Below are 25,239 nucleotides of genomic sequence, written 5' to 3' on the forward strand. Positions count from 1 at the left end.
CTCACATTTCAAAGGAAAATTTAAGATAAAAAGGACGTCATGAAAAGGACGCTCATATTCTAATTTTCAAATAAAAAAGCATATGTCCTATATATTCATTGTTTTAGCTATGATTCTTGGTGAAATTGCTAAATACATCCTAATTTTAAATTTGAGCTAAAATAGGGGTCATATTAGGGCCCTGTTGAACTTACTCCTTTGATCAGATAATGATGTAGTCAAGACAGCGTTATTTTGAATAATTTTAAAACTATAAGAAGTTATGTAGTATCGAAAAAAATTTAAGAAGTTTGTCAATATAATAAAACTGACAAAGAACATCTGTTACACTTTTAAAATAAACTTGAGTCCGTACGGTATAATAAAAAATTATAATGATGATATATAAAAAAAATTATAAAAAGATCCTGCTAAGTGTAAAGCACATAAACAAACAAATAAATATTATGGTACAGAAACATGTAGATAGAAAGTAAATATCAGACAGATGGGCAAACTAAAATACTGACATATCCGTGCACCCTTTTTGAAACGATTAAAAAAGTAAATAACTAATTAACAATACATTTATTCAGAATTTTGTAAATGTAGATGTTTAAGTTTGATTGAATTGTTTGCGACTAAACAAAAGTGTTAGTTTGATGTGAATTTAATACATGACAAAAGTTAAAAAACGAGAGATTGAAATGCAGAAGTATCGAATACTTTCCCTGTCAAACACTAATCTGAACTACATTGTGAAATAACTTTGATTCACAATTCACACATGCATGAAATTGTTTATAAATCTATTTTACTAACTTGGACATTCGAAGTTTTTGCATATTTCAGTTGTTCTTTCAATACCAGATCCCACACAGTTTTTTCCAACAAAACTAGGACTAGGATTTGTGCAACTTCTCTTCCGTGATCTTGATCGCATTCCAGTATTACATGTTTTACTACATTCAGTCCAATCTGACCAAGGACCAAATGATCCCCATCCTCCATTAACTGTAGTTTATTATAAAAATATCTTATTTTATACTGAAACAACTATATATTTTAAAAGAAGAAGAAGTGTTTACACAGATAACATGAATAAAATGAGATTTTTGAATATGTAAATGAGATGGCAACCACAAAACAATAATAATCAAACAAATAAATAACTAGATGACATCTAAATGTCAAAATACAGTTTAGTAAAGTGTTATTTTCTTTAGCGGTAAATTAGGGTGACAGTACTTTACCGATGTCCAAAACTCGATAAGAAAAAAAATGTATCAACAAAAATACCAAACTCAAAGATTAATTCAAAAAGGTTGAAGTCAGTGAAACCTGATAAACCAAACGCTCGACTATATCAACCAACAGGAAAGATAAATCAAGGTCAAAACAAAAATTGAAGAAATTGCAAGAACTCCAAAAGCAGCAAGATTGGATGCGTCGACAGAATAAGCGTCTTTTATTATGCATGCGTCACCCGCCATGTGAATCCACAATCCGTTGTAATGTCACAACCAGGAAAAAGACATGATCAGTAAAATTACAAATCAGATGACTATAATGGTATACAAAGATCTAAAACCATGAAAACCTGTCGCTAGTGAGTTGTGACACAAAAAAAAATTAAAACATCAAAAAGAAAGTTATTAAAGCAATGGATGTGAAAATTGCATCAGATGAAGCCTGATACTAAATTTTCAATGATTATAGTTTTCAAGAAAAATATGACGAAAATTTTCTAACATATTTAGAATTATATAAGAACTTACACGGTAAACAGGAAATTTAGAATTTATAAAATTAATGCATCATACGGTAAAACTAAATTCTCAAATGAAGATTGTTACAACATTTCAGAAAATTCTGACTCGAACTTTCTTGAGAAAAATGCGACAACAATTTCAAAAATGGCTATTGCATGTAAAAATATGTATATAATTTTGGCAAACAGTAAGTTGGTCAATTTTGAATGCCAAAACGCATCACACAGGAGGCAAGCTGATATGCAGCTTGCAATCAATTCCAGGAAGCGTGTGATTTGTAGTTCACAATAAAAAAATTCGACATACATTTCAATCGATGGACACACAGGGGTTAAACAGTTTGACCCCTCTTTCGTAACTTGGAAGTAACAAAACTGGAATAAATATGCTGATATGAACAATGCATGCATTCCTACAGACGAGTTTTTGGGACGAGACACTTTTGACCTAGTGTAAGATCAAATGAATGTATTACCAGTACTTTCTTAGCAGTTCATAGCATAAAAATCTCAAATACAGGAAACTTTAACATCAAACGGGAATGGTTCGATATCGAATCTCATTTTCCATGTATATTGAGAATGAGAAGTTGGTCGAGGACAAAATTATCACGAACGTCCATTTTAATAACTGTATATTAATAATAATTGGTATAGCTTTCAAAGTGTAAGAGGCATAACTCCAATGAAAAAATGTTAAAATGATTGTTTTTATCATATCTTATAAGATTGATTCATTAATTGGTGTTTAACGCCTCTTTCAGCACTATTGGCTTTTTCGTGGCGGTCAGTTTTTATTAATGGGAGAATCCGAAATGCCCGGAGAGAACCACCAACCTTCCGGAGGAAAACTGACAATCCTTGTCAGTTAAGATTTGAGTTAATCTGTCGCGTGCGGGTTTGCACTTAAAAAACCACAGTGTTGACAGGCTAGTAACACAATAGTTGGACTACTTAGACCAGTGGGCCAGCGAGGCCCACCTTTTTCATAACATGACTTGATACTACATATTTGTTCAATCTTTTTGCCAAATGCGGCAAGAATTCATTTTACCAAGAATCATTCTTTAATGAAAAATAACACTTAAAATAAATAAGTTATAACTCAAACGATCCGACTACAAGGAGAAATATTAAGAAGAGATAAAAATTATTATGATTGCACTATCAAATATTGTAGGTACTGCAAATGCACAAAGTAAGTGGAGGAATATTTTTTATGTTTTATTTTTATACAGTAGGGCTGAAAAATTATAAATTTTTGCTTCACTCTATTGGTCATTTGTGATTTATTTACATAAAATATTTGTATAAAATTTTACAAAAAGAGCTCTTAAGCGAACAGAAATAAGGACTATAGCCCCTGACATATATTATTGTTCTATATTCTGTTTTTCTTATTCCCTTTGGTTGTTCTCCCTTTCTTTTAACTAGAATTCATAAAGAAAATTTAAGATAAAATTGAAATTGGAAACGGGAAATGTGACAAAGAGACAACAACCCGACCAAAGAGCAGAAAACAGCCCAAGGCCACAAATGGATTTTCAACACAGCGAGAAAATTTCGCACCTAGAGGCCGGTTTTAGCTGGCTATTTAGGTAAATTATTAATATTCCTTATTCCTTGTGAAACATAAATGTGGCCGATCTATAGATGTCTCACGACGCAAATAAGAGCTGTTTCTTTGTGTTAAACTGGAGGATCAAAGAGCATGTGTCGCCCACCTCCATTTTGTTGATCTTTATTGTGTTCAGTGTTTACAGTTTCTCTCTATCGTTTATAGTTTTTGCCCGAAACACAAAAAAGGTTAAAACGTTGTCATGTAAGGGCAATCACTTCTATATAGAGAAAACCAACGACTTCGGCAAATTTTGACTTATTTGTAGATCTTGTCCTGCTGATAATTTGTTGCTTTTTAAAAGGTCTCTCTATCTATTATAGTTTACAAGATAATAAGCAAAAAGTAAAATATACAAAAATACCGAACTCCAAGGAAAATTCAAACCGGAAAGTTCCTTATCAAATGTCAAAATCAAAAGCTCAAACACATCAAACGAATGGAAAACAATATATATTCCTGACTTGTTACAGGCATTTCCTTATGTAGAAAATGGTGGATTTAACCTGGTTTTATAGCTAGCTAAACCTCTCACTTGTACGACAGTCTCATAATATTCCATTATATAGACAACAATGTGTGAACAAAACAAAAAGACATAATAGGTAAAAATGTCAAAAATAGGAGAACAGCAGTCAACATTTCTATTGTGAGTAATGTCGGCCATGTTGGTTGGCAAGTGAGGTCATCGAATACATTTTTTAATCCAGATACCCAAATGATTATTGTGGCTAAGTTAATATATTTAAAACTTTCAAATAAAAAAAAAAATAAAGACATATTCCTTGACCTTAAATTTTTTTACCACTAGAGTTATATATTTTGCTTGACCAAAAGAGTTCGTAAATCTTTTTGAAACAGATATAATCTATTTGAAAAGCTGTCTTCACAGTTACTGTAACACAATGGTCACAAAACTTTAATCTAAAAAAAATATGTCCAAGGAAAATATTTTTTTTATTATTTCGCGAGGAAAACAGCATACTTGCGAACATAATCACTAAGATTTACCAGGTTTCTTGGTACACAAGTATACACCGAGCTTATTTAGCTTGCACCATTCATCTGGTGCACATAAAATTGACGCCGGGACTGATACCAAGTGGAAGGTTCCGTTGTTTGATTTGCATTGCTGTGCATTAATACAATCACCTTTTGGATAAACATCACCTAACTAAAGAAGAAACAATAGATTTATTACAGTGATTAAAAGTAAACATACTCAGACATACATGATTTATAAAATACTTATGGGATAAGTGATATAAAAGTTTAGTATTGCTACATTAAAGCTATGATATATTAATTAGATATAAGTCTATATTTCTATTTTATTTACAGTTTTTATGGAAAATTTTAGAAAATATATTTCAGAAATAAGTAAATCCTATCATGCATACAGCAAGCTTTGAAGTTCCTGTTCCCATGTTCAATCTACAAGATCCACATTTGTCAATCGTAACACACTTGTCACCATTCAGAAACGTATTATCAGGACATGTACATCCATCTACAGGCGGGTCTTGGCAGCTTTGATCGGCTGTTGGATTGTCACATGTATTGGTACAAGATATTGCCGTCTTGTATACAAGTCCACCATCACATTTTAATGCTAAAAGTAAGGAAACTCATTTTATAAACAATATGAACAGTAAGATACACCAACACAATCTGTACTACTGAATTCCTATGCAAGTAAATTCAGAAGACTCTGTGGCTCAGTACTTTAATTGAATATTTAAGTAAAACAAATTAACTTTGTTGTATATAGATTTTAGAATATGTGGTATAAGTGCCAATGAGACGACTCTCCATCCAAGTCACAAATTGTAAAAGTAAACCATTATAGGTCAAGTGCGGCCTTCAACACTGAGCCTTGGCTCACACCGAACAGTAAGCTATAAACGGACCCATTAATGACTAGTGTAAATCCATTCAAACAGGAAAACCACCGGTTTAATCTATATAAAAATCGAGAAACGAAAAACACTTATGAACCACACCAACAAACGACAACCACTGGACATCCGGTTCATGACTTAGGACAGGTGCAAACAAATGATGCGGGTTATGCATTTTTGTATTCACTGTCACATAGAACACTCATAGTAAAATTAATAGATAGTCATATAATAAGTGGAGCTGTGTTACCGAAAAACACTGTCCCAATTTAATGCGTGAGGTATTTGAAACTTTAGTTTATTTTATCATTAACAAAACAAACAGCTAAAAAGGTTCCTTAGCGTGTTTTAAATGAAATGAAACTATACTTGACGTAAATTATACTGTAATTCCTGATTTATTTATGAAAAAGCTTGGTTTAAATAATAGACATGTTAACAAGACCGTAAGCTCAGAAACGTTAATATTGTATTCGCCAGCAAAATGCCCAGTTTGTAGTCCGTTAATTGAAAATGAAAAACCGTTTATTTTTTATAATTCCAATTACAGATATTTTCCTAAATTTTTTATAGTGTTCATTTTATTCTAAATCTATACAAACTATACGATATGAATAATACTAGAGTTATGTATAACAATTAAAATAGTATTTCATTGTTTTAAGACTATAAAACGTTTTCGCATTCAATTATTGTGATGGCTTTTATTTATTACCGATTTTGTTTCATAAGTATGATCTGATTTCCAGAAATTGAGATTATAAAATAAACCAATTTATATCAAGCAAATATGATTAGAATCATCATATCATTAATGTCATATTCTATACTTTTAATGGATATATTGGCTAGAAGTTTTACAAAGCTGACATATAGCACAAATGCGACAAACATTGTTAAAGACTTACGACAGAAGGTGGGGGTTCTCCATTTTGTTTGAAATCCATGCTGACTACAAGCTAAAGCAGCAGTCTGGAGAGTTTGACAATGCACATCAGATCTATTTGAATTACAGTAGTCAACTTCACAGCTATTGTATAACTGGCCAAAATTAACCTTCTTGGAATCCATACATGCTTTGAATGGACTAGTATCTGATGATAAAAAGCCGCAATATTTATCTGTTCTGGCTAATTTCCGTTTGTCCTTTGTACAGTCTTTTAATGGCGGGGCATCTACACAACTATAGATAAAAAGTCAAATGATTAAATAGATAGACTGGTTGTCATTTCATTGATTTAAAGATATAATGTAACAAAATATTGGCTAACATATTATCCAAAATATTGCTTAAAATTGTCAAATATTGCTTAAAATTATTTTAATTTAAACATATCAGACTTTAATGAAATTTTAGTTGGTAAACATTTGAAGATATGTTTTATCTGTGTTAACTATTTTCTATGACACAGCTGTACTATTAATTGACATATATTTAGATAGTGTTTAAGACCACATTGGACATCCATGCTTTGGTAAGGACAACCCAATAATAGTTGAGAAAAAATCAAAGTAGGAAGTGTATTATAGCATTATAATGTGAGACACAGATTAATCATATCGGTCAAATATTAATGATGGTTACCGTAATACTTGGTGTAGTGTCGATATAAGTCGTTTTTTCCTCATAGCTCTATTAGAGCAGTTTTTGTAACAGAAGCACCTCTGTTAATGAAGTCCGTATAATGAGAACATGCATGAGTCTAACGTATTATAGTACATGCTTTGGTGAGGGAAAAACAAAAAAAGATTATGACAAGAAGAATACACTAGGAGGTGCACATTAGCAATATAAAGTTGAAATTAAGAGAAATTTTTAATATATTGTAAGAAGAGTTTGAGGGGGAGTAAAATAAAATAGGTATCCATACAAAAAGTGATGTCAAAATATATGATATGGTAAAAGAACTCCCCCCCCCCAAAAAAAAAAATTAATTCATAAAATTATGATTAGAGGTTTAGGGGGAGTTTCGGATACAAAATGGTACACCTAATAAATCCGGGTAAAATTCAAGGTTTAGAAAGGGACTTGTCTTACTTTGTATCTGGTAGGTCTGAATCATCTGTAACTTTGTAACTATTGCCGATGTCAGCATAACCCTGTCCTCCTTTAGAAGAAACATCTTTTCCCTCTTTGGTCTGGAGATCATCTCTATAATTTCCATTACAGTTACCACATAAACCAGTTAAATTTCCGGCAAAGTAATTTTTAGACACCTTTACATTGACCAAATGGTAGCCATCAAATTGAACCCGTATGTTACATTTGGAGTGCACGGCAGATATAAAACTTCCACTTCTAGATACCTCAATATTGTCATTTCCAGTTTTTACAGGCAAACTTGCTCGGAAACCATTAATCTGATGAAAATATACAAACATAATCAATTGAAGCACACATTCTTAACTTGACACTAATACGCATAAAAACATCAACGATTACTCTACTGTCATTGATTTTGTCAAAGCCTTGTTAATTTTCTCCAATTAAATTATAATTTATTGATTAATCTTAATCCCTTGCTGCCATTCATTTTTATACATATATTCATGTATATAATATAACATAGTTGGCAAAGTAGACACAGCACTTGTAGTGTTGCCTTCAATGTCTAAATGCTTGAACTTCAAATCGAACTGACTTAAGAATATAATTTCAAGCACATATATACAGTTCTGATTTTGTTATGTTAAACTCAAAACGTCAATATCGTAAATATGTAAACATCTTACCAGCACATTTCCGCCATGCAAGAAACGAATTTGAGAATTTCCCATGTAAAAATCAATCATTCTTGTGTAAGAAACATGCGTATACCCATAGCGTCTCTCATTCTTCGTCTCGACTCTAAACTCACATTGATCGTCTGGTATTGTTGATTTCCATAAAGTGTATTTGCATGTTCCCATAAAATGTATAACAGCACCGTCTGGAGTGTAATAGTGAGGATCTCCCGATCCTTCACACGAACAAAAACCTACATAATAAAACAGCCACCTATTCACTTTTTCATGATTGTCTGTTTTTTTTTTAGTTCTGTTTTATTTTACGCCTAGCTTCATGGGCAACGAATGATAGATACATAAGAATCTACCAGTTTAGATTCAAATCTGGGCCAAGTGAGCTTTTCTCATCACTTGGCGTCCGTCAGCCGTCGTCCGTCAGCCGTCGTCGTCGTCGTCCGTTAATTTTTACAAAAATCTTCTCCTCTTAAACTACTGGGCCAACCAAACTTGAGCACAATCATCATTGGGGTATCTAGTCTAAAAAATGTGTCCGATGACCCTGCTTGCCAAGCAAAATGGCCGACATGGCTACGAATAGAACATATGGGTAAAATGCAAGTTTTGTTTATTATTTTAAAACCGTTATAAATAGGGAAAATCTGACAGGAGCGAAAATGTTCAGAATGTTGAGCTCTACCAATTGTCCGTAACGCCAAAACTGTCAGACGACTTCTTATAGGAGTTATTGCCCTTAAATGACAAATTTTACCATTTTCTTAGATGTTTGCCTACTATCTTGAAAACTATAATAAATGAAGAGAAACTTTAAATTGCAAAATTGATCAGCAAGACAAGATCTACAATTAAGACGGAATGGAGGAAATCGTCCAACAACACCTTATTTGAGTTGTTGCCCTTTAATAGCTCTTTTTCCATTGTCTATTAACTTTTACAAATATCTTCTCCACTAGAACTACTGGGCCAAATTTAACCAAACTTGGCCACAATCATCATTGGGGTATCTAGTTTAAAAAATCGTTTCCCAGGTTTTTGATAATTTGTTTCTGAATGAATTCATAGGACTCTAAAGATGAAAGGTGAAATGAGGTTTGGCACCCAGCAGTTAAATCAATATATCTTCAAATTGGAGGCATATATCAAAAATCCGATACATGGTTTTGTAACTTGTGTATGGTCAATTAAAGGGATAAAAAAAAACAGATTTTTACTACCATTTGACATGAATGTGATATTTTCATCTCAGTTGAGAAAGCACTTTTTGGCAGTTAATGAAATATTTTTTTTTATTGATTTCTAGTATACCAAAAATAACTTTATCTATTAATAAAGGAAGAACAATATTTCAGCTTTAAAATGAGTTAAAGATTTAAAAAATCAATTGAATAGTTTTGGAGAAATTCATCTTTAAAGACTGTTGGTTGAAGTCAGAGAAGTCAAACTGTAGTACTACCTTAAGACACAATTTCCTAATGTACTGTTATATCTTTTACTTTTCGAATTTAACTCAATTCTCTATATTGCACAACATTATATATCGTGAGCAAAAGAATGCACCTTTTTTGTCATTATAGGGCGCATACTATCATTTCCATTTTTTTTTTATGATGGTGTTTGTCAAACTTTAGTTTTCAGTGTTTCTTGCTGCTAGCACGTGTATATGTCGTGAATAGTCATGTGTAGGTCTTTGTTTTTTTAAGTTTTGTAGAATATTGTCTTAATTTATTACCTTTTGGCTTAATGATCTGCATACAAAATCAATAGAAGTCTATGGAATACTTACTAGGACACTTCAGTGTGTTACAGCTTTCATAAGAACTTTCTTTGATTGATCCAGCACAAGATGTGCCTCCGGACTGGGGTTTTGGGTTGGTACAACTTCTGCCACGTGTTCTTTGACGAATTCCACCATTGCATGTTTTACTACAGGTACTCCAGTCTGACCAGTTTCCAGTTATTTGCCAACCACCATTAACTGATAGAAATGCATGGATGTATGCTTATAAAAACTGATCAATATTCATTTTTATAAAAAAAATCGTGCCAATGAAATAAAACGTGTAAACAGAAATTTACTAACTATAACAGACTTCAAAGTGGTAGTTTTTTTTTCTGTTAGCATAGGACAGCACAGATCGGTTTATGAAATATTCCACATTCATATGGAATAGGGTGTTTTCCTCTAGTAAAAGCATCCCTATTTTAGGCAACACAAGTCAATTATAATCTCATCAGAGATACCAAGATTAAAATTGTATACACCAGATGCGCGTTTCGTCTAGAAAAGACTCACCAGTGACGCTCGAATCAAACAATTTAATAAAAGGCCAAACAAAGAACGAAGTTGTTGTTGAGCAAAGAGGACAGCCTTACAGCTAAGGTAATCTATTCCTTGAGAAGAAAATCCTTTTTTTATTTCGAAACGTTTGTAAACAGTTAATTTATGGCAGATGTTTTTGCTCTAACCAATGTTTCCATGCCACTTTGTACGCATTGAAAACAACTTGATACAATGGATATTTCAGGCATAATAGGGTATTGTGATCCTAAAGGAGTACCTGATTTGAACCCTGGTTATCACAGAGGTTAGTATTGGCAAATGTTTGATATAAGTCTTATTTGTAAGTAATTGTACGCACATCTTTGCTTTAACAATGGAATAATCTGTGTTCTATTTTAAGAGTATCTAGTTTTTTCATTATAAATGTTCAATTTCCTAGTCTTCTTAATTCCCATCCGTTTTTTTTTCTTTCGAACCGGAATACCCACTACAACATGCACCGAAAAACTTACTTGGCTTTTTTGTACAATCATACATGCCAAAGTTGTTTGTTTTGCACCATTCATCCAATTGACAGATTTTTTTCGCTGGAATAGTTACTAATTCAAAGGTACCATTTACCATGTCACACCTTTGTGATACGATGCAATCACCTTTTGGATAAACATCGCCAAACTGCAATGATTTCATAAATAAAAATACTTCTTAATTTTTTATGAACAAAAAGTAACACGTTCGATGTACTGGTGTTTGCATCTGTATGGCGAAAATAAAGAATATGGAAGGTAACATTGTAAGCACTACTCATGAAAAACAACTATTTGCATACTTGTATATAAGATATTTGATGTCAGCTGTTTGACGTTTGTTTCAATAGTATATGATACGAAAACCCGCGTTCCATATAAATCATTATTTCTTGAGATGTTAAATAAGCGTTCAAGAAAAATATTGAAACCAAGATTTTCAAATAAATAAAGGAGATGTAGATCATACACTAAGTACGCTAAATAGATAGCAACCAAACGACAAGAATAATTATAAAATAAAACTAGAGAACATCATATTGTCTAGAGAGCAATACACGATCATAATGAAATAGATGAAAAACAGATGAAAAACAACTATTTTGAATACTTTTATTGTTGTGTTTGACGTTGCTATAAAAGCGGGAGGTTCGGCATGCCACAAAACCAGGTTCAACCCACCATTTATTTCTTAAAATGTCCTGTACTAAGTCAGGAAAATGGCCATTGTTATATTATAGTTCGTTTCTGTGTGTGTTACATTTTAATGTTGTGTTTTTGTTGTGTCGTTGTTCTCCTCTTATATTTGATGCGTTTCCCTCGGTTTTAGTTTGTAACCCGGATTTGTTTTTATCTCTATCGATTTATGAGTTTCGAACAGCGGTATACTACTGTTGCCTTTATTTATTCATGACGGAGAAAAGTAGGAGACTAAAGGTGTTATTTTTCTTCATATTTCAAAATAGCCAGTGAAAATTGTTTTATGTCACAAAGAAATAAAAAAAAAAAAATATCTGATGACAAAGTCGTTGTTAGATTATCTCACTTGCAAAAAATCACTACATATGTGCCACTAAAAACAAAATCATAGAACGTTTTAAACTTTGTTGTCCTTTTAGAAATCCCCTTTCGAAAAGCTGGTTTGGTATCACCTGTGTGTTTTAACACAAGTAAACAAACTATATAAGTTGATTTAGTTAATTTTGATAATCTGTACAGTTTAAGGGCAAACAATTCATTTATATTAAAGGTTTACCATTAATGATTATCCAATTAAAATCAATAAGTTTAAACTTTGATCGAAGCTAAACTTACTGCCAATTTTGACGATATTCCACCAATTTTAAGATTACACGATCCGCATTTCTCAATAGGTACACATTTACCGCCATTCAAATATGTTTTATCAGGACATGTGCAGCCGTCAACAGGTGGATCTTGACAATTCTTTGTGGCTGTTGGGTTGTCGCATGTATTGGTACAAGATACTGTTGTTTTGTATACAAAATCCCCTGTGCAAGTCAACGCTACAAAAGCACAATAGCAGTTTAGTCAAGTACAAAACATCATAGTTGATACTCTGTAGATCATATGTAAAAAATAGCAATAAAAAGCCCACAAACTGTGTTAATCAATTATGCCTCCGTTGTTCATATTCGATTGAATACTAGTATATATATATATATATATATACAAGTCTAAATTGAAAACAACGTTCAAACCTATGATTGCGTTGGATAAAAACCGCAATTTTTATACGTGTGCATGCAAAACAAATTTCTTGTTAGAGGGGTCCAAATACTGCACAAACAACATTTTCCAAAAGACAAAAAAAGTGAAAAAGTATATTTTAACAAAACGCATTTGACAAACAGGTCGAACCACAAATGTTCTTAAATCCTGCTGACTGCCATTGGCGATTGCCAAATAAACGGACCACCGATGTAATAAATGGATCTTAATTATAAATTTAATACTAAACAGAAAACAATAAACTTGCGGAAAAGATGGTTTACGGCAAACAAAAGGTGCAAAGGTTTTTGTACACCATATCCGGATATATATGCGTATATATACGATAAACCATGTATGGCAAATATGACCATAGAAAATGTAAACCAGCCTTTTAATTCAACTTTGGTTTAGAAACGCTAATGTACTTTGAGTTTTTAAACTTTCACTGCTGATCAATCCGGATGAATGATTAGGAAATGTGCACCGAATGCAGATAAATAGGGTTGAGGAAGAAAACCATTTACCTAATTTGTTTTCAAAAAAAAAGGAACAAAGGTAAAATGATGCCGTTATCCCGAAGTTTGAATCTATGTTTTTTTCATGTTTCATAAAGAGTGTCTTGTGTCAATGAAATTGAAACTAAACATACTCCTTTACAAATCACAGAGACAAACCAAATAACACCGAATAACTTCTGCAGCAGGTTAACAATTTTATGAGTTTGAAATCACACGGCGGATGATGCATGCATAGTAGAGACGTTTACCGCGTCGTCGCATCCCGTCTCAATCATTTTGGAGTCCATGCGATTCCCTCAGTTTTTGTTTCTTACTTGGATTTGTCTCTTCGTAATTGACTTCCGATATTTTTCAATAGTAAACTACTAGTCGATATAATTTGTTATTTTTAATTTTTGGAGTAATTAGTTTGATTTTTGAGCGTACATGATGAAGGTTGCTCCACAATATGTCTTGTACATGGTAATCGTTTCACCCGTTGTGGAGCTATTTCTATATAAGTTAAAACTTACGACAAAATTTCAAGCTCCTCCAATTTACTCTATATCCATGTTGACTGCATGCAAGTGCAGTACTCTCTAATGTCTGACAATTAGCATTATCTTTATTAGAGGAGCAAACATCAAATTCACAGCTGGAGTACATCTTGGTAAAGTCTACTTTCTTTGATTCTCTGCATATCTTAAATGGACTGGATTCTGATAAAAGGTAGCCGCAATAATCATCTGTCTTGGCTAGTTCCTTGTCTTTATCGGAACATTCACCTGGGTCCTCAGCATCAGCACAACTGTTGAGAAGATAGAACATTAAACTTTTATATTGGGTCGGTTATATCAATTTTTTGGCTGAATCATCTTCTATAGATTGCAGTCCCATGTAACTCAACTACATTTAAAATCAACTAATTTATTTACCTCATCAGCTATTATCTCTATACTTAAACTGTACTTGAATATATTGAAATTTACCTTTTATAAAAAACATACTACAAAATTTTGAGGAGAACTAAAACGAAGTTAAAGTAATTCAAAATGTAAAAATTAAGTTAATACTTAAGCAACTATATTTATAGAAAATCATATACAAAAGTATTATAACTAGGTAAATGACACATGTAGTTATCAGCTCTGATATTAAAAAAGTAAATCGTACACAATTATATTTCTAGAGAATTATAAAAAAAAATATGCCAAAGTATTATAACTGGACAAAATATACGTTTATGGATAAAAACAACTAAACAAAATCATTAGTTATCTTACTTCAGATCTGGTTTGTCAGAATCATCCAACACTTTGTAGCTATTGCCAATGGTTGCATAGCCCGCCCATCCCAACCCAGAAACATCTTTTCCTGACTTGGTCTGGTAGTCATCCTTGGCATTTCCGTTACAATTCCCACATAGTCCAGTTAAATTTCCACCGAAGTGATTTTTAGAAACCTTAACGTCAATCATATGAGAACCATCAAACTGGACTCTTATGTTACATTTGGAATGAATTGCTGTGATGTAACTTCCACTTCTTGTTATCTCTATGGAGTTGTTTGCTGTTAATGTCGGCAATCCTACAGCTATGCCATTTAACTGAAGTACATATAAATATATTCTTGAGAAGGTGGGAGCATTTGAAAGTGAACTGGAAATATGTTTGGATTTTGACCATTTCATTTACGAAGTTGACATTCTTAATAGTATTTGGTTTTGTTTTTAATTATTGTTTAAACCAGATAAAAGACTGTCTTAATATCATAGCAACATGTCAGTATTTCTAATTGTTTTTCATTTGAAAACCTGATATAAAAATAGTCTTTATATAATAGAAACATGCCAGATTGTTGAAAAACATTAAAAGGAGCCATAGTTGCATAGTTCAACACCGTGTTTAACTAACAGATTTCTTGAAATGGTATTTAAATTTAGGAAAAATGAAACTAGAAGTACTGTGAACAAAAAGATTTTCCTTGCCCCCACATGAATCTTTGGCAAAATCAATGATTTTTAAATATACGCTATTCCCGGGCTTGTATTTCCTATCATGATTTCCTTGATATAGGACTGCTGCTCACAAGGAAGCTATTAAACCAAGAGTTCCAAATGGTGAAGTTGAAATCATCCCTTCGTAATTTTTACGGATGCCATCACGAGTTGGTTGACCGTAATGGAATAACCGTTTCACAGATGCTATCGGACATGTTCCTTATGTCGTAACTACAATACCCTTCCCTTTTCACGAATGTGACCTACCGAATTAGACTATTTACCTGATTTGTAATAACATAAACAACACGACGGGTGCCACATGTGGAGCAGGATCTGCTTACCCTTCCGGAGCACCTGAGATCACCACAGTTTTTGGTGGGGTTCGTGTTACTTAGTCTTTAGTTTTCTATGTTCTGTCATCTGTACTATTATTTGTCTGTTTGTCTTTTACTTTTGGCCATGGCGTTGTCAGTTTGTTTTCGATCTATGAGTTTGACTGTCCCTCTGGTATCTTTAGCCCCTCTTTTCAAGGGAAACACAAAACATATGAGGTGCACTATGTAATTATATTGTTAAGTTTCTGAGAAATATACAATAAATTACAGTGAGGGATTTTATGTGATTCCTTAAGTTTATGTTTATTACATTTAGTTTTGTCTTCTTAATCGATTAACGATTTTTGATCATCGATAAGCTACTATCACTTTGATTGGTAATTATGACCTTGTGGGGAAATTAAAGGCGATAATTGCATAATGGAGAATGCTCTGATATATATTTAATGTTTATGTCACAAAACATCTAGGGTTGTTTACTACTTACAATGTGTTCACATAGCCGCAATTCATTACAAAATTGAATAAATATTTAATACAGGTGAAGTGAACGAATTCATTTATATAAACATGATTTCTAGTGTACACCATTTAATGTTTAGCCATTCAGCTCGTAATGTTTAAATGATTAGTTCCGAGATACATTATTAAGCAAATGAAAGAAAATGAGGAAAGACATTTTTGAACTTAACAAAACAAAATTAATAAATTACTGATTGCGTAAACGTTAGATTATACAGCAAAAGTTTAGTGATATTGCTTTAAATCTATGTCGGAAATATTTAACACAAAATTTCAACCATCTAGCCTGAGCTTTCGTAATCGTTTCACAAATTTATAAACTTTTTTACACTGCTCGTCTAAGTATTAAAATATCAGATAAGATAATATTCAACATTGCTCACCAAAGCAGTACCACCTTGAAGAATGCGAATTTTGTTTTGTTCAATGAAAAAATCAATCATTCGTGTGTATGCAACCTTCGTTTGACCACCTCTTCTCTCATTTTTCGTTTCAACTCTAAATGAACATGCATCATTTGGTATTGTAGACTTCCATAATGTATATTTACAAGTTCCCATAAAATGTATTTCTGCGCCATCTGGTGTGTAATAGTGAGGATCGCCGTATCCGAAACATGTGCAAAAGCCTGAAGATTTAAAAATTAAAGATAAACAGAAATTAGATTTGGATTGTTAGATGACAGATGTTGAACTGGCAACCATAATGAGATCTGATAAACAATGGTTTTCGAGTTGAACAGAAAGAGTTGTGGGTAGTACGTCATACAAAAAAATCTAGACATTTATTTTTCAAATATTACGACCACGATCGACAAAACGCAGTAAGCTCCTCATGATTTTTTTCTATTCTGTGTGATTATATGGTCTCAGATCAAATATTTTTCTAAAGTAGTCCATCGAACGAAATATTTTAGCGCCGATAATAATATTAGCAAATACAATTGTCATAAACGTAACCCATATGGTAAGGCATGCATTTCATTCAAGTAATCTTTCTTTTATATTTCGTATTTATTAAATTATCTCTTCTTATAAAAATCATTGAAATTTGAGTATACAATATAGGAATTTTTGGCACAGAATTTATTCATTACAGCTTCATGTACAACCGTTCTAACCATTGAGATAAGATTGATTTCCTTTGTTCTATTGACCATGTTAGAAGATCTAAATTCTAACAACTGGCAGCCTACATAATTATGATCTCAGACCATTTGACAGTTGAAATAAGGCTATTCGATGAACTAATCACCATTGTCGAATGCATATAGTGTTAAAATTTCACAACTTTTGTTTTCGTCGCATACAGTCGCTTCTTTGACAAAGCCAATCATTATTGCTATCCAAGAATCTTCCCGAGTTAATTGTTTATTACTCAATCAACATGTTTAATGTGACTTAAGACATATTTCTCTAAAGTACTGTTATCTCTTTCACTTTTAAAATTCGAATCATTTACATATATTGCAGATCAATATATTGTGCGCAAAGCGAGGCAACATGTTCATGTCATTATGGGACGCATCATATCACTTCCATTTTTGTGTTTGCCAAACTTTAGTTTTCAGTGGTTCCTGCTAATAGAATGTGCATATGTCGTGAAAAGTCATGTGTCTTTTTTTTTTAGAGTATTGTCTTCTTGTTTTACCTTTTGTCTTAATGATCTGCATCAGAAAAAATATAAACAATAGTAGTCAATCTACTACTTACTTGGACACTTAAGTGTGTTACAACTTTCATACGAGATTTCTTTAATTGATCCAGCACAAGATGTGCCTCCGTAATTGGGTTTTGGGTTGGTACAACTTCTGCCACGTGTTCTTTGACGAATTCCCCCATTACATGTTTTACTACAAGTACTCCAGTCTGACCAGTTTCCAGTTATTTGCCAACCACCATTAACTGATAGAAATGCATGAATTTTAATGCACAACATGAACTTTCTGTTAACACATGACAGCACAGTTCACTTTGTGAAATATTCCACATTCATATGGAATTGCGTGTTTTCTAGTAAAACAAATCCGTTTTTCTTGCAACAGACAAATATAGAACGAAGTTGAAGTGCATTGAGAACAACCATACAACTAAGGTTATTTATTCGTTGGGTAGAAAATCCATGCTTGTATGCCAATTTGTATGCATTAAAGGTTGCTTTTAATGTTAGAGAGTAAGTTAATACAATGAACTTTTTTTATGCGTAATGGGATATGCTGGATCTTACGATTTGAACCCTTGTTATCACAGAGGTGAGTGTTGGCAAATGTTTTGTTTAATCTAAAATAAGCAGATGTGGTATCAGTGCCAATGAGACTACTCTCCATCAAAGTTACAATGTATAAAAAGTACACAATTATAGGTCAAAGGACGGCCTTCAACTCGGAGCCTTGGCTCACACCGAACAGCAAGCTATAACGGGCCCCAGAATGATTAGTGTAAAATAATTCAATCAGAAAAACCAACGGTCTAATCTATATAAAAAACGAGAAACGAAAAACACTTATGAACCACACCACCAAAGGACAACCACTGAACAACAGGCTCCTAACTTAGAACAGGTGCATACAAATGCAACGGGTTTAAACGTTTTAACAGGCACCAACCTTCATCCTAACCTAAAATAGTAGTGTAACATTACAACACTATAAAATATCAATTGAAATGGCTTAACTCGATCAAAAAGACATATAAACAAAAACAAGTAACAAAAACTGAACGAATAAGTCAAAACGACAACTCTAACCTACATGTAGGACAAAATGGCGTTAAATAAAATAACGTACAGAGTAAATTTAGATATAATAATTTTGTTGTTAGGAGTACAGAAACATTTTTTACAAAACAAATAAATTTGGTGTTCACAGTACGAGTACAGAAGTGAAAATTTACCGTCATACTACTTAAAGATGGTACATATTTAAAATAGTGAGACGAGATATAACACAAAATAAGTAAACATTGAATAACAGAAATGCATTACAAATTGTGTCAACAGGTCAAATTAACAAGAAAGTACGATTTGAGAGTACTCGCAGTTACTGAAATATAGTTAAAAGCCAAAAACAATTAATAATAAAAAATCGTGTATCAGAGACTAAAATCAATTAAAACACATCTCAGGGAATATGTGTTTTTAAGCCATGGACAGTCAAAGAAGACATGACTTGAAATAATCTGTGCTCTAATTTTATTTGTCTTTGTAAATTATTAACCTTTACTGTTTAGACCATTTTTGGTAATATCCTTTTGACGTGGCTCTGTACTTATGCATCGCACCAATGTGTTGTTGTGCTGTGGTCATTTTTTTTATCTTTCATTTTTGCTTATGTGATTTGTCTTTATCCAATTTTGGTTTTTCTTTGTTGACATATTTGTTTGTTTTTATAGTGATTAAGATTATAACACAATGTTGACTGCTGTACCCCTATTTTTGACTTATTTACCTATTATGTCTTTTTTGTTTTGTTCACACATTGTTGTCAATATAATGGAGTTTTATGCGACTGTCATACAAGGGAGAAGTTTAGCTAGCTATAAAACCAGGTTTTATCCACCATTTTCTACATAAGGAAATGCCTGTACCAAGTCAGAAATATGACAGTTGTTTTCCATTCGTTTGTTGTGTTTTTAGCCTTTGATTTTGAACTTCCCTGGAGTTTGGTTTTTTCGTTATTTTACTTTTTATGAGCATCATATTTTACTAAGTTTTATAGTTATATGTTCGATTTCATACTCTTCTTCCGTTCCGTTTTTTTTTTTCGAACCGGAATGCCCACTCCAACATGCACATAGATACTTACTTGGCTTCTTTGTACAATCATACATGCCAAAGTTGTTCGTTTTACACCATTCATCCAATTGACAGATTGTTTTTGCTGGAATAGTTACTAATACAAAGGTACCATTTACCATGTCACACCTTTTTGATACGATGCAATCACCTTTTGGATAAGCATCGCCAAACTGAAATGATTTCAAAAATAAAAATAATTCTTAATTTTAATGATCACATAGCACACATTCGTGTTACTGATGTTTGCAGCTATCATCTGTGAGACAAACAAATAATTATATGGAAGGTAAACTTGCCTTAAACAGCGTAAATATTAGCATGAATAACTACTATTTGCATACTTGTATATAAGATAAACTCATCAGAAATACCAGGATTAAAGTGTTGTATGCTAGACACGCGTTTCGTCTAAAATAGACTTTATCAGTGACGCTTGAATCAAAAAAGTTCAAACCGCCAAATACAGTACAAAGTTGAAGAGCATTGATACCCGAAATTCCAAAAGGTGTTATCACTTAAAGTTAAGGTAAGCTATTCCTGGGGTAGAAAAATCGTTTGACGTCAGCTACACGTATGTTTCAATAATTTATGATTTGAAAATGTGCGTTTCACATAAATCATAATTCTTTCTTAAGACGTTAAATAAGCATTCAAGATTCATATTGAAACCATGTTCAAATAAATAAAGGAGATGTAGAGCATTTGCCAAGTATATATACTAACCAGGCGACAAAAATAGTTAAACAAAAACTACCTAGAAAGCATCATATTGTCTAGAGGGCAACGCACAGTCTAGCGGGCAACATACAAATAAAACAAGTTTGACAACTCTATTATAGTGAAATAGATTCAAACAGATGAAAAACGACCATTTTTAATACTTGTGTTCATGGCCTGTACGGATAAGAGAAGGACACTAAATGTGTCGTTTTTCTTCATATTTAAAAACAGCCAGTATTATGTCAAAATAAAATTATAAAACAATTATCTGGTTCTCACTTGAAAAAATCACCACATATGTTCCATGCAGAACAAAATCGTAGAGCGTTTTTTATCTCTGTTATCATTTTATAAATTCCCTTTCGCAAAGTTGGTTTGATTTATCTTGTGTGTTTTAACACAAGTAAACAAAACATATAAATTGATTTAGTTAATATTGGTTTTTTTTTATACAATTCAGTGGCAAAACTTTCATTCAAATTCAAGGTTTAACATAAATGATTATCTAGAGGTAACCTATAATAGTTTTCAATAAGTTTAATAAGAAATCGAAGTTATACTTACTGCTAATTTTGAAGATATGCCACCAATTTTAAGGTTACATGATCCGCATTTCTCCATAGTTACACATTTACCGCCATTCAAATAGGTTTTATCAGGACATGTACAGCCGTCAACAGGTGGATCTTGACAATTCTGTGTGGCTGTTGGGTTGTCACATGTATTGGTACAAGATACTGTTGTTTTGTAAACAAAATCCCCTGTGCAAGTCACGGCTACAAAAGCACAATAGTAGTTTAACCTAGTACAAAAAATTAGTAGTTGATATTCTGTAGATCATATGCAAAAAAGAAAAAAAGTCCCCGAACCGTGTCAATCAATTGTACTGCCTCCGTTTTTCATATACAATTAAGAATATATATAAGATAAATCATGTACTCACAGTCTGTATCGCAAGCATGACCTTAGAAAATGTAAGCTAGCTTTTTAATCTATCTTTAGTTTAGAAGTTCTTTGAAGTTGAAAACTTTCCACGCTGATCATTCTGGATGAATGATTAAGACATGTGCATCAAAAGAAGAAAAAATGGTTCATTTTATTTGTCCGGTATAAACGACAGACCTATTCACTTAATTTGTTTTAAAAAATAGAAATAAAGGTAAAATGATGTAGTCATCCAGACGTCTGGATCTACGTTTTTACATGTTTCATAAAGCGTGTCAGATTTCAATGAAATTAAAACTAAACACACTCCTTTACAAGTCATAGGAAGAAAACAAATAACACCGAATAAATTTATTAGGTTAACGTATTCATTTGTTTGACATCACACGGCGGGTGATGCATGCATAGAAGAGACGCTTACCGTGCCGTTGCATCTGGTCCCGATCATTTTGGAGTCCGTGCGATTACCTCAGTTTTGTTAACTTGATTTGTCTATTCATGATCGACTAACGAGATTTCTACATTAGTAAGCTACTGGTTGTGATAAAATTAATCTTTAAAAGTATGAGTATTTACTTTGAATTTTGAGCGTACATAATTAAGGTTTCTCCGCAAGTATGTCGTGTATAGACGGTAATCAGTATTACCCTTTGTGGAGCTATTCTAATATAGATTAAAACTTACGACAAAATTTTAGGCTCCTCCATTTTACTCTATATCCATGTTGACTGCATGCAAGTGCAGTACTCTCTAACGTTTGACAATTAGCATTATCTTTATCAGAGGAGCAAACATCAAATTCACAGCTGGAGTACATCTTAGTAAAATCTACTTTCTTTGATTCTCTGCATATCTTAAATGGACTGGACTCTGATAATAGGTACCCACAATAAGCATCAGTCTTGGCTAGTTCCTTATCTTTATCAGAACATTCACCTGGGTCCTCAGCATCAGCACAGCTGTTGATAAGATAGAACGAGATATTTTATATTGAGTCTGTTCTATCAACTTTTAGGATGAATCATCTTCTATAGATTGTAACCGCATTTAACTCGAATAAATCTAAAATTATCTTAATTTTATAATCTTAATTTTATAATTTATAAAAAGTCACCAGTGTCTGAGCAGAAAGTTGATGAACCAGTGTCAAAGAACTTTTCGTCCTTTTTTCTAAAAAATTCATTGGAAGACATCAAGACCTTGTTGATAAATATTCCGTATCACAAATAATACATGATGGTCTTGTATTATAGATCAAAGGCAATTACGTGTTATAGTGTTCTTTTTTTTCATTGTTATTTTTTACCTTTACTGTTTAGTTTATTTTTGGTAATATACATTTGGCGTGGCTCGGTATTTATACATACCGCCATTGTGTTATTGTGCTATGGTCAATTTTGTATTCTTGTCTTTCATTTTTACTTATGCACTTTGTCTATAGAGTGTCTATATGCCATTTTGTTTTTCTTTGTTAAAATAGTTATTTGTTTTTTTAGTGATTAAGTTTATAACACAATGTTGACTGCTGTGCCCCATTTTATTTACATTTTTATCTATTTTGTCTGTTTGTTTTGCTGACATATTGTTGTCAATACAATGGAATTCTATGCCACTGTCATACAAGTTAGCTAGCTTTAAAACCAGGTCTAATCCACCATTTTCGACATAAGGAAATGCTTGTACTCAGTCAGAAATATGACAGTTGTTTTCCATTCGTTTGATGTGTATGAGCTTTTGATTTTGCCATTTTATAAAAGACTTTGTGTTTAGAAATTTCCTTTGAGTTCGTTTTTTTTTTGTTATTTTACTTTATGCCTCACCTGCAATTATTTCTAAACCTAAACTCTACTTATATCAAAATTTGACAACCTTTTATTAAAAACATACTACAAAATAATTAAAGAAAACTGAAACGAATTTAATGTAGTTCAAAAAGAAAATTATAGAGAATTATAGAAAAATATATGCTAAAGTATTATAACTGGACAAACTATACATTTATGAATAAAAACAACTTAACAAAATCACTAGTTATCTTACTTCAGATCTGGTTTGTCAGAATCATCCAATACTTTGTAACTATTGCCGATGGTTGCATAGCCCGCCCATCCCAACCCGGAAACATCTTTTCCTGACTTGGTCTGGTAGTCATCCTTGGCATTTCCGTTACAATTTCCACATAGTCCAGTTAAATTTCCACCGAAATGATTTTTAGAAGCCTTTATGTCAATCATATGAGAACCATCAAACTGGACTCGTATGTTACATTTGGAATGAACTGCTGTGATGTAACTGCCACTTCTTGTTATCTCTATGGAGTTGTTTGCTGTTAAGGTCGGTAGTCCTACAGCTATGCCATTTAACTGAAGAACATATAAATAGATACTTGAGAAGGTGGGTGCATTTGAAAATGAAATGAAACTATGTTAGGTCTTATGACCATTTTATTTTTTACGAAATTGATATTCTTAATAGTGTCGCCGTTTTTTTTTTTTTTTTTTTTTTGTTATATATTTTTGTAAACCAGATAAATTGGCAAATTCAATGCTTTGTTAAGAGAAATGCAAAACATATGAGGTGCACAATGTAATCACATGGTTGAGATTCTGATAAATATTCGGTAAATTACAATAAGGGATTTAGGAGGAACTGGGATACAAAATGGCTAAACCACAAATAATGCAATGGCAAAGTAATTCACTTGCGGAGGGAAATCCTAGAAATAAGCGGATTTAAGAATAAAACAGCAGGTACATAATCGCACTTTATGGTGAAGATTATGTGTAATTTTTCATTAAATTCTGATGGAAGTTTAGAAGGATAAGCGGATTTAAAAGTGTACTGAAATGTGCGGATGTCACAAAGTAGATCCCCTAAAATAATTTGGAGCAGAACCGGTTACCAAAGTTAGACGAAATGACGAAAGGATCGACAAACAGACGAACATCCCAATCACTATGTATTACGAACTTAAAAAAACAGAGGTATAATAAAAGTCGTTCCTAATGTCATTTGCATAACTATGTATCCTTTGATAAAAATAATGACATAACAAGCAATCAATTTCTTTTTAAGTCCTATTCCCGGCTGTGACATTTTGTTGGATTTAAGATTCGCATGACGGTTGGTGAATGCATAGCAGGAGAAGCTTACTCTGGCGACGCATCCGATTTCTGTCATTTTGCAGTTCATGTGATTCCTTAAGATTTTGTTTGTTACATTCAGTTGTGTCTTCTTAATCGATTAACAATATTTGATCATTGGTACACTACTAACGCTTTGATTTGTAAAATATAATCTTGTGGAGTTGATAAGAAAATGGTGAATGCTCACATCTATATTTAATGTTTATGTTACAAAGCATCTAGGGGCTGTGTATTACATACAATTGTTCACATAGTCACAATTCATTACAAAATTGCATATTTATTAAATACAGGTAAAAATAAACGAAAACAATGAAAACAACACGTTATAAATTCCATGCGTCCGAAGCGCTTTTCAGGATTTGACTTCATCAGGAACGCTCAAAGCCGAATATTTGAAAGCCAAGGATGTATAAGAACCGAAACAGGTAATATGCACCTGATTTGTAAAGTACACCATTTATTGTTTAGGCATTCATTTCGTAATCTTTAAAAGATTAGTTCCGGGATACATAAATTAAGCAAATGAAAGAACAATAAGGAAAGAAATATCTGAAATAAACGAAATATGAAATAAATAAATGTCTGATTGTTTCAATGTTAGATTCACAGTATGTATGTATTCAATTATACGACAAAGGTTCAGTGATATTGGTTTAAATCTATGGAGGAAATATATTACAAAACATTGCAGTCATCAAGCCTGAACTTTTCTAATTGT

At 32.5% G+C, this 25,239-nt stretch overlaps 1 protein-coding gene across 1 annotated transcript in view; it reads right to left on the bottom strand.

Annotated features, from left to right (window-relative positions):
- The window catches only part of LOC127704690 (IgGFc-binding protein-like), a gene marked incomplete at its 5' end in the record, with an annotated part of 68,761 nt that overhangs the window by 25,700 nt on the left and 17,822 nt on the right, over positions 1 to 25,239 (bottom strand). The window contains 17 exons of the mRNA XM_052208828.1: positions 802 to 993; positions 4,380 to 4,542; positions 4,769 to 4,980; positions 6,178 to 6,452; positions 7,308 to 7,630; positions 8,003 to 8,247; positions 9,798 to 9,989; positions 10,808 to 10,970; positions 12,137 to 12,348; positions 13,587 to 13,861; positions 14,337 to 14,659; positions 16,296 to 16,540; positions 17,625 to 17,816; positions 19,715 to 19,877; positions 20,992 to 21,203; positions 22,057 to 22,331; positions 23,413 to 23,735. Of these exons, the coding sequence (XP_052064788.1) occupies positions 802 to 993; positions 4,380 to 4,542; positions 4,769 to 4,980; positions 6,178 to 6,452; positions 7,308 to 7,630; positions 8,003 to 8,247; positions 9,798 to 9,989; positions 10,808 to 10,970; positions 12,137 to 12,348; positions 13,587 to 13,861; positions 14,337 to 14,659; positions 16,296 to 16,540; positions 17,625 to 17,816; positions 19,715 to 19,877; positions 20,992 to 21,203; positions 22,057 to 22,331; positions 23,413 to 23,735 (3,985 nt within the window). The remainder of the gene's footprint in view (positions 1 to 801; positions 994 to 4,379; positions 4,543 to 4,768; positions 4,981 to 6,177; positions 6,453 to 7,307; positions 7,631 to 8,002; positions 8,248 to 9,797; positions 9,990 to 10,807; positions 10,971 to 12,136; positions 12,349 to 13,586; positions 13,862 to 14,336; positions 14,660 to 16,295; positions 16,541 to 17,624; positions 17,817 to 19,714; positions 19,878 to 20,991; positions 21,204 to 22,056; positions 22,332 to 23,412; positions 23,736 to 25,239) is intronic.

The sequence above is a fragment of the Mytilus californianus genome, unplaced genomic scaffold (genome assembly GCF_021869535.1).
Source record: "Mytilus californianus isolate M0D057914Y unplaced genomic scaffold, xbMytCali1.0.p SCAF_1, whole genome shotgun sequence".
NCBI lineage: Eukaryota > Metazoa > Mollusca > Bivalvia > Mytilida > Mytilidae > Mytilus > Mytilus californianus.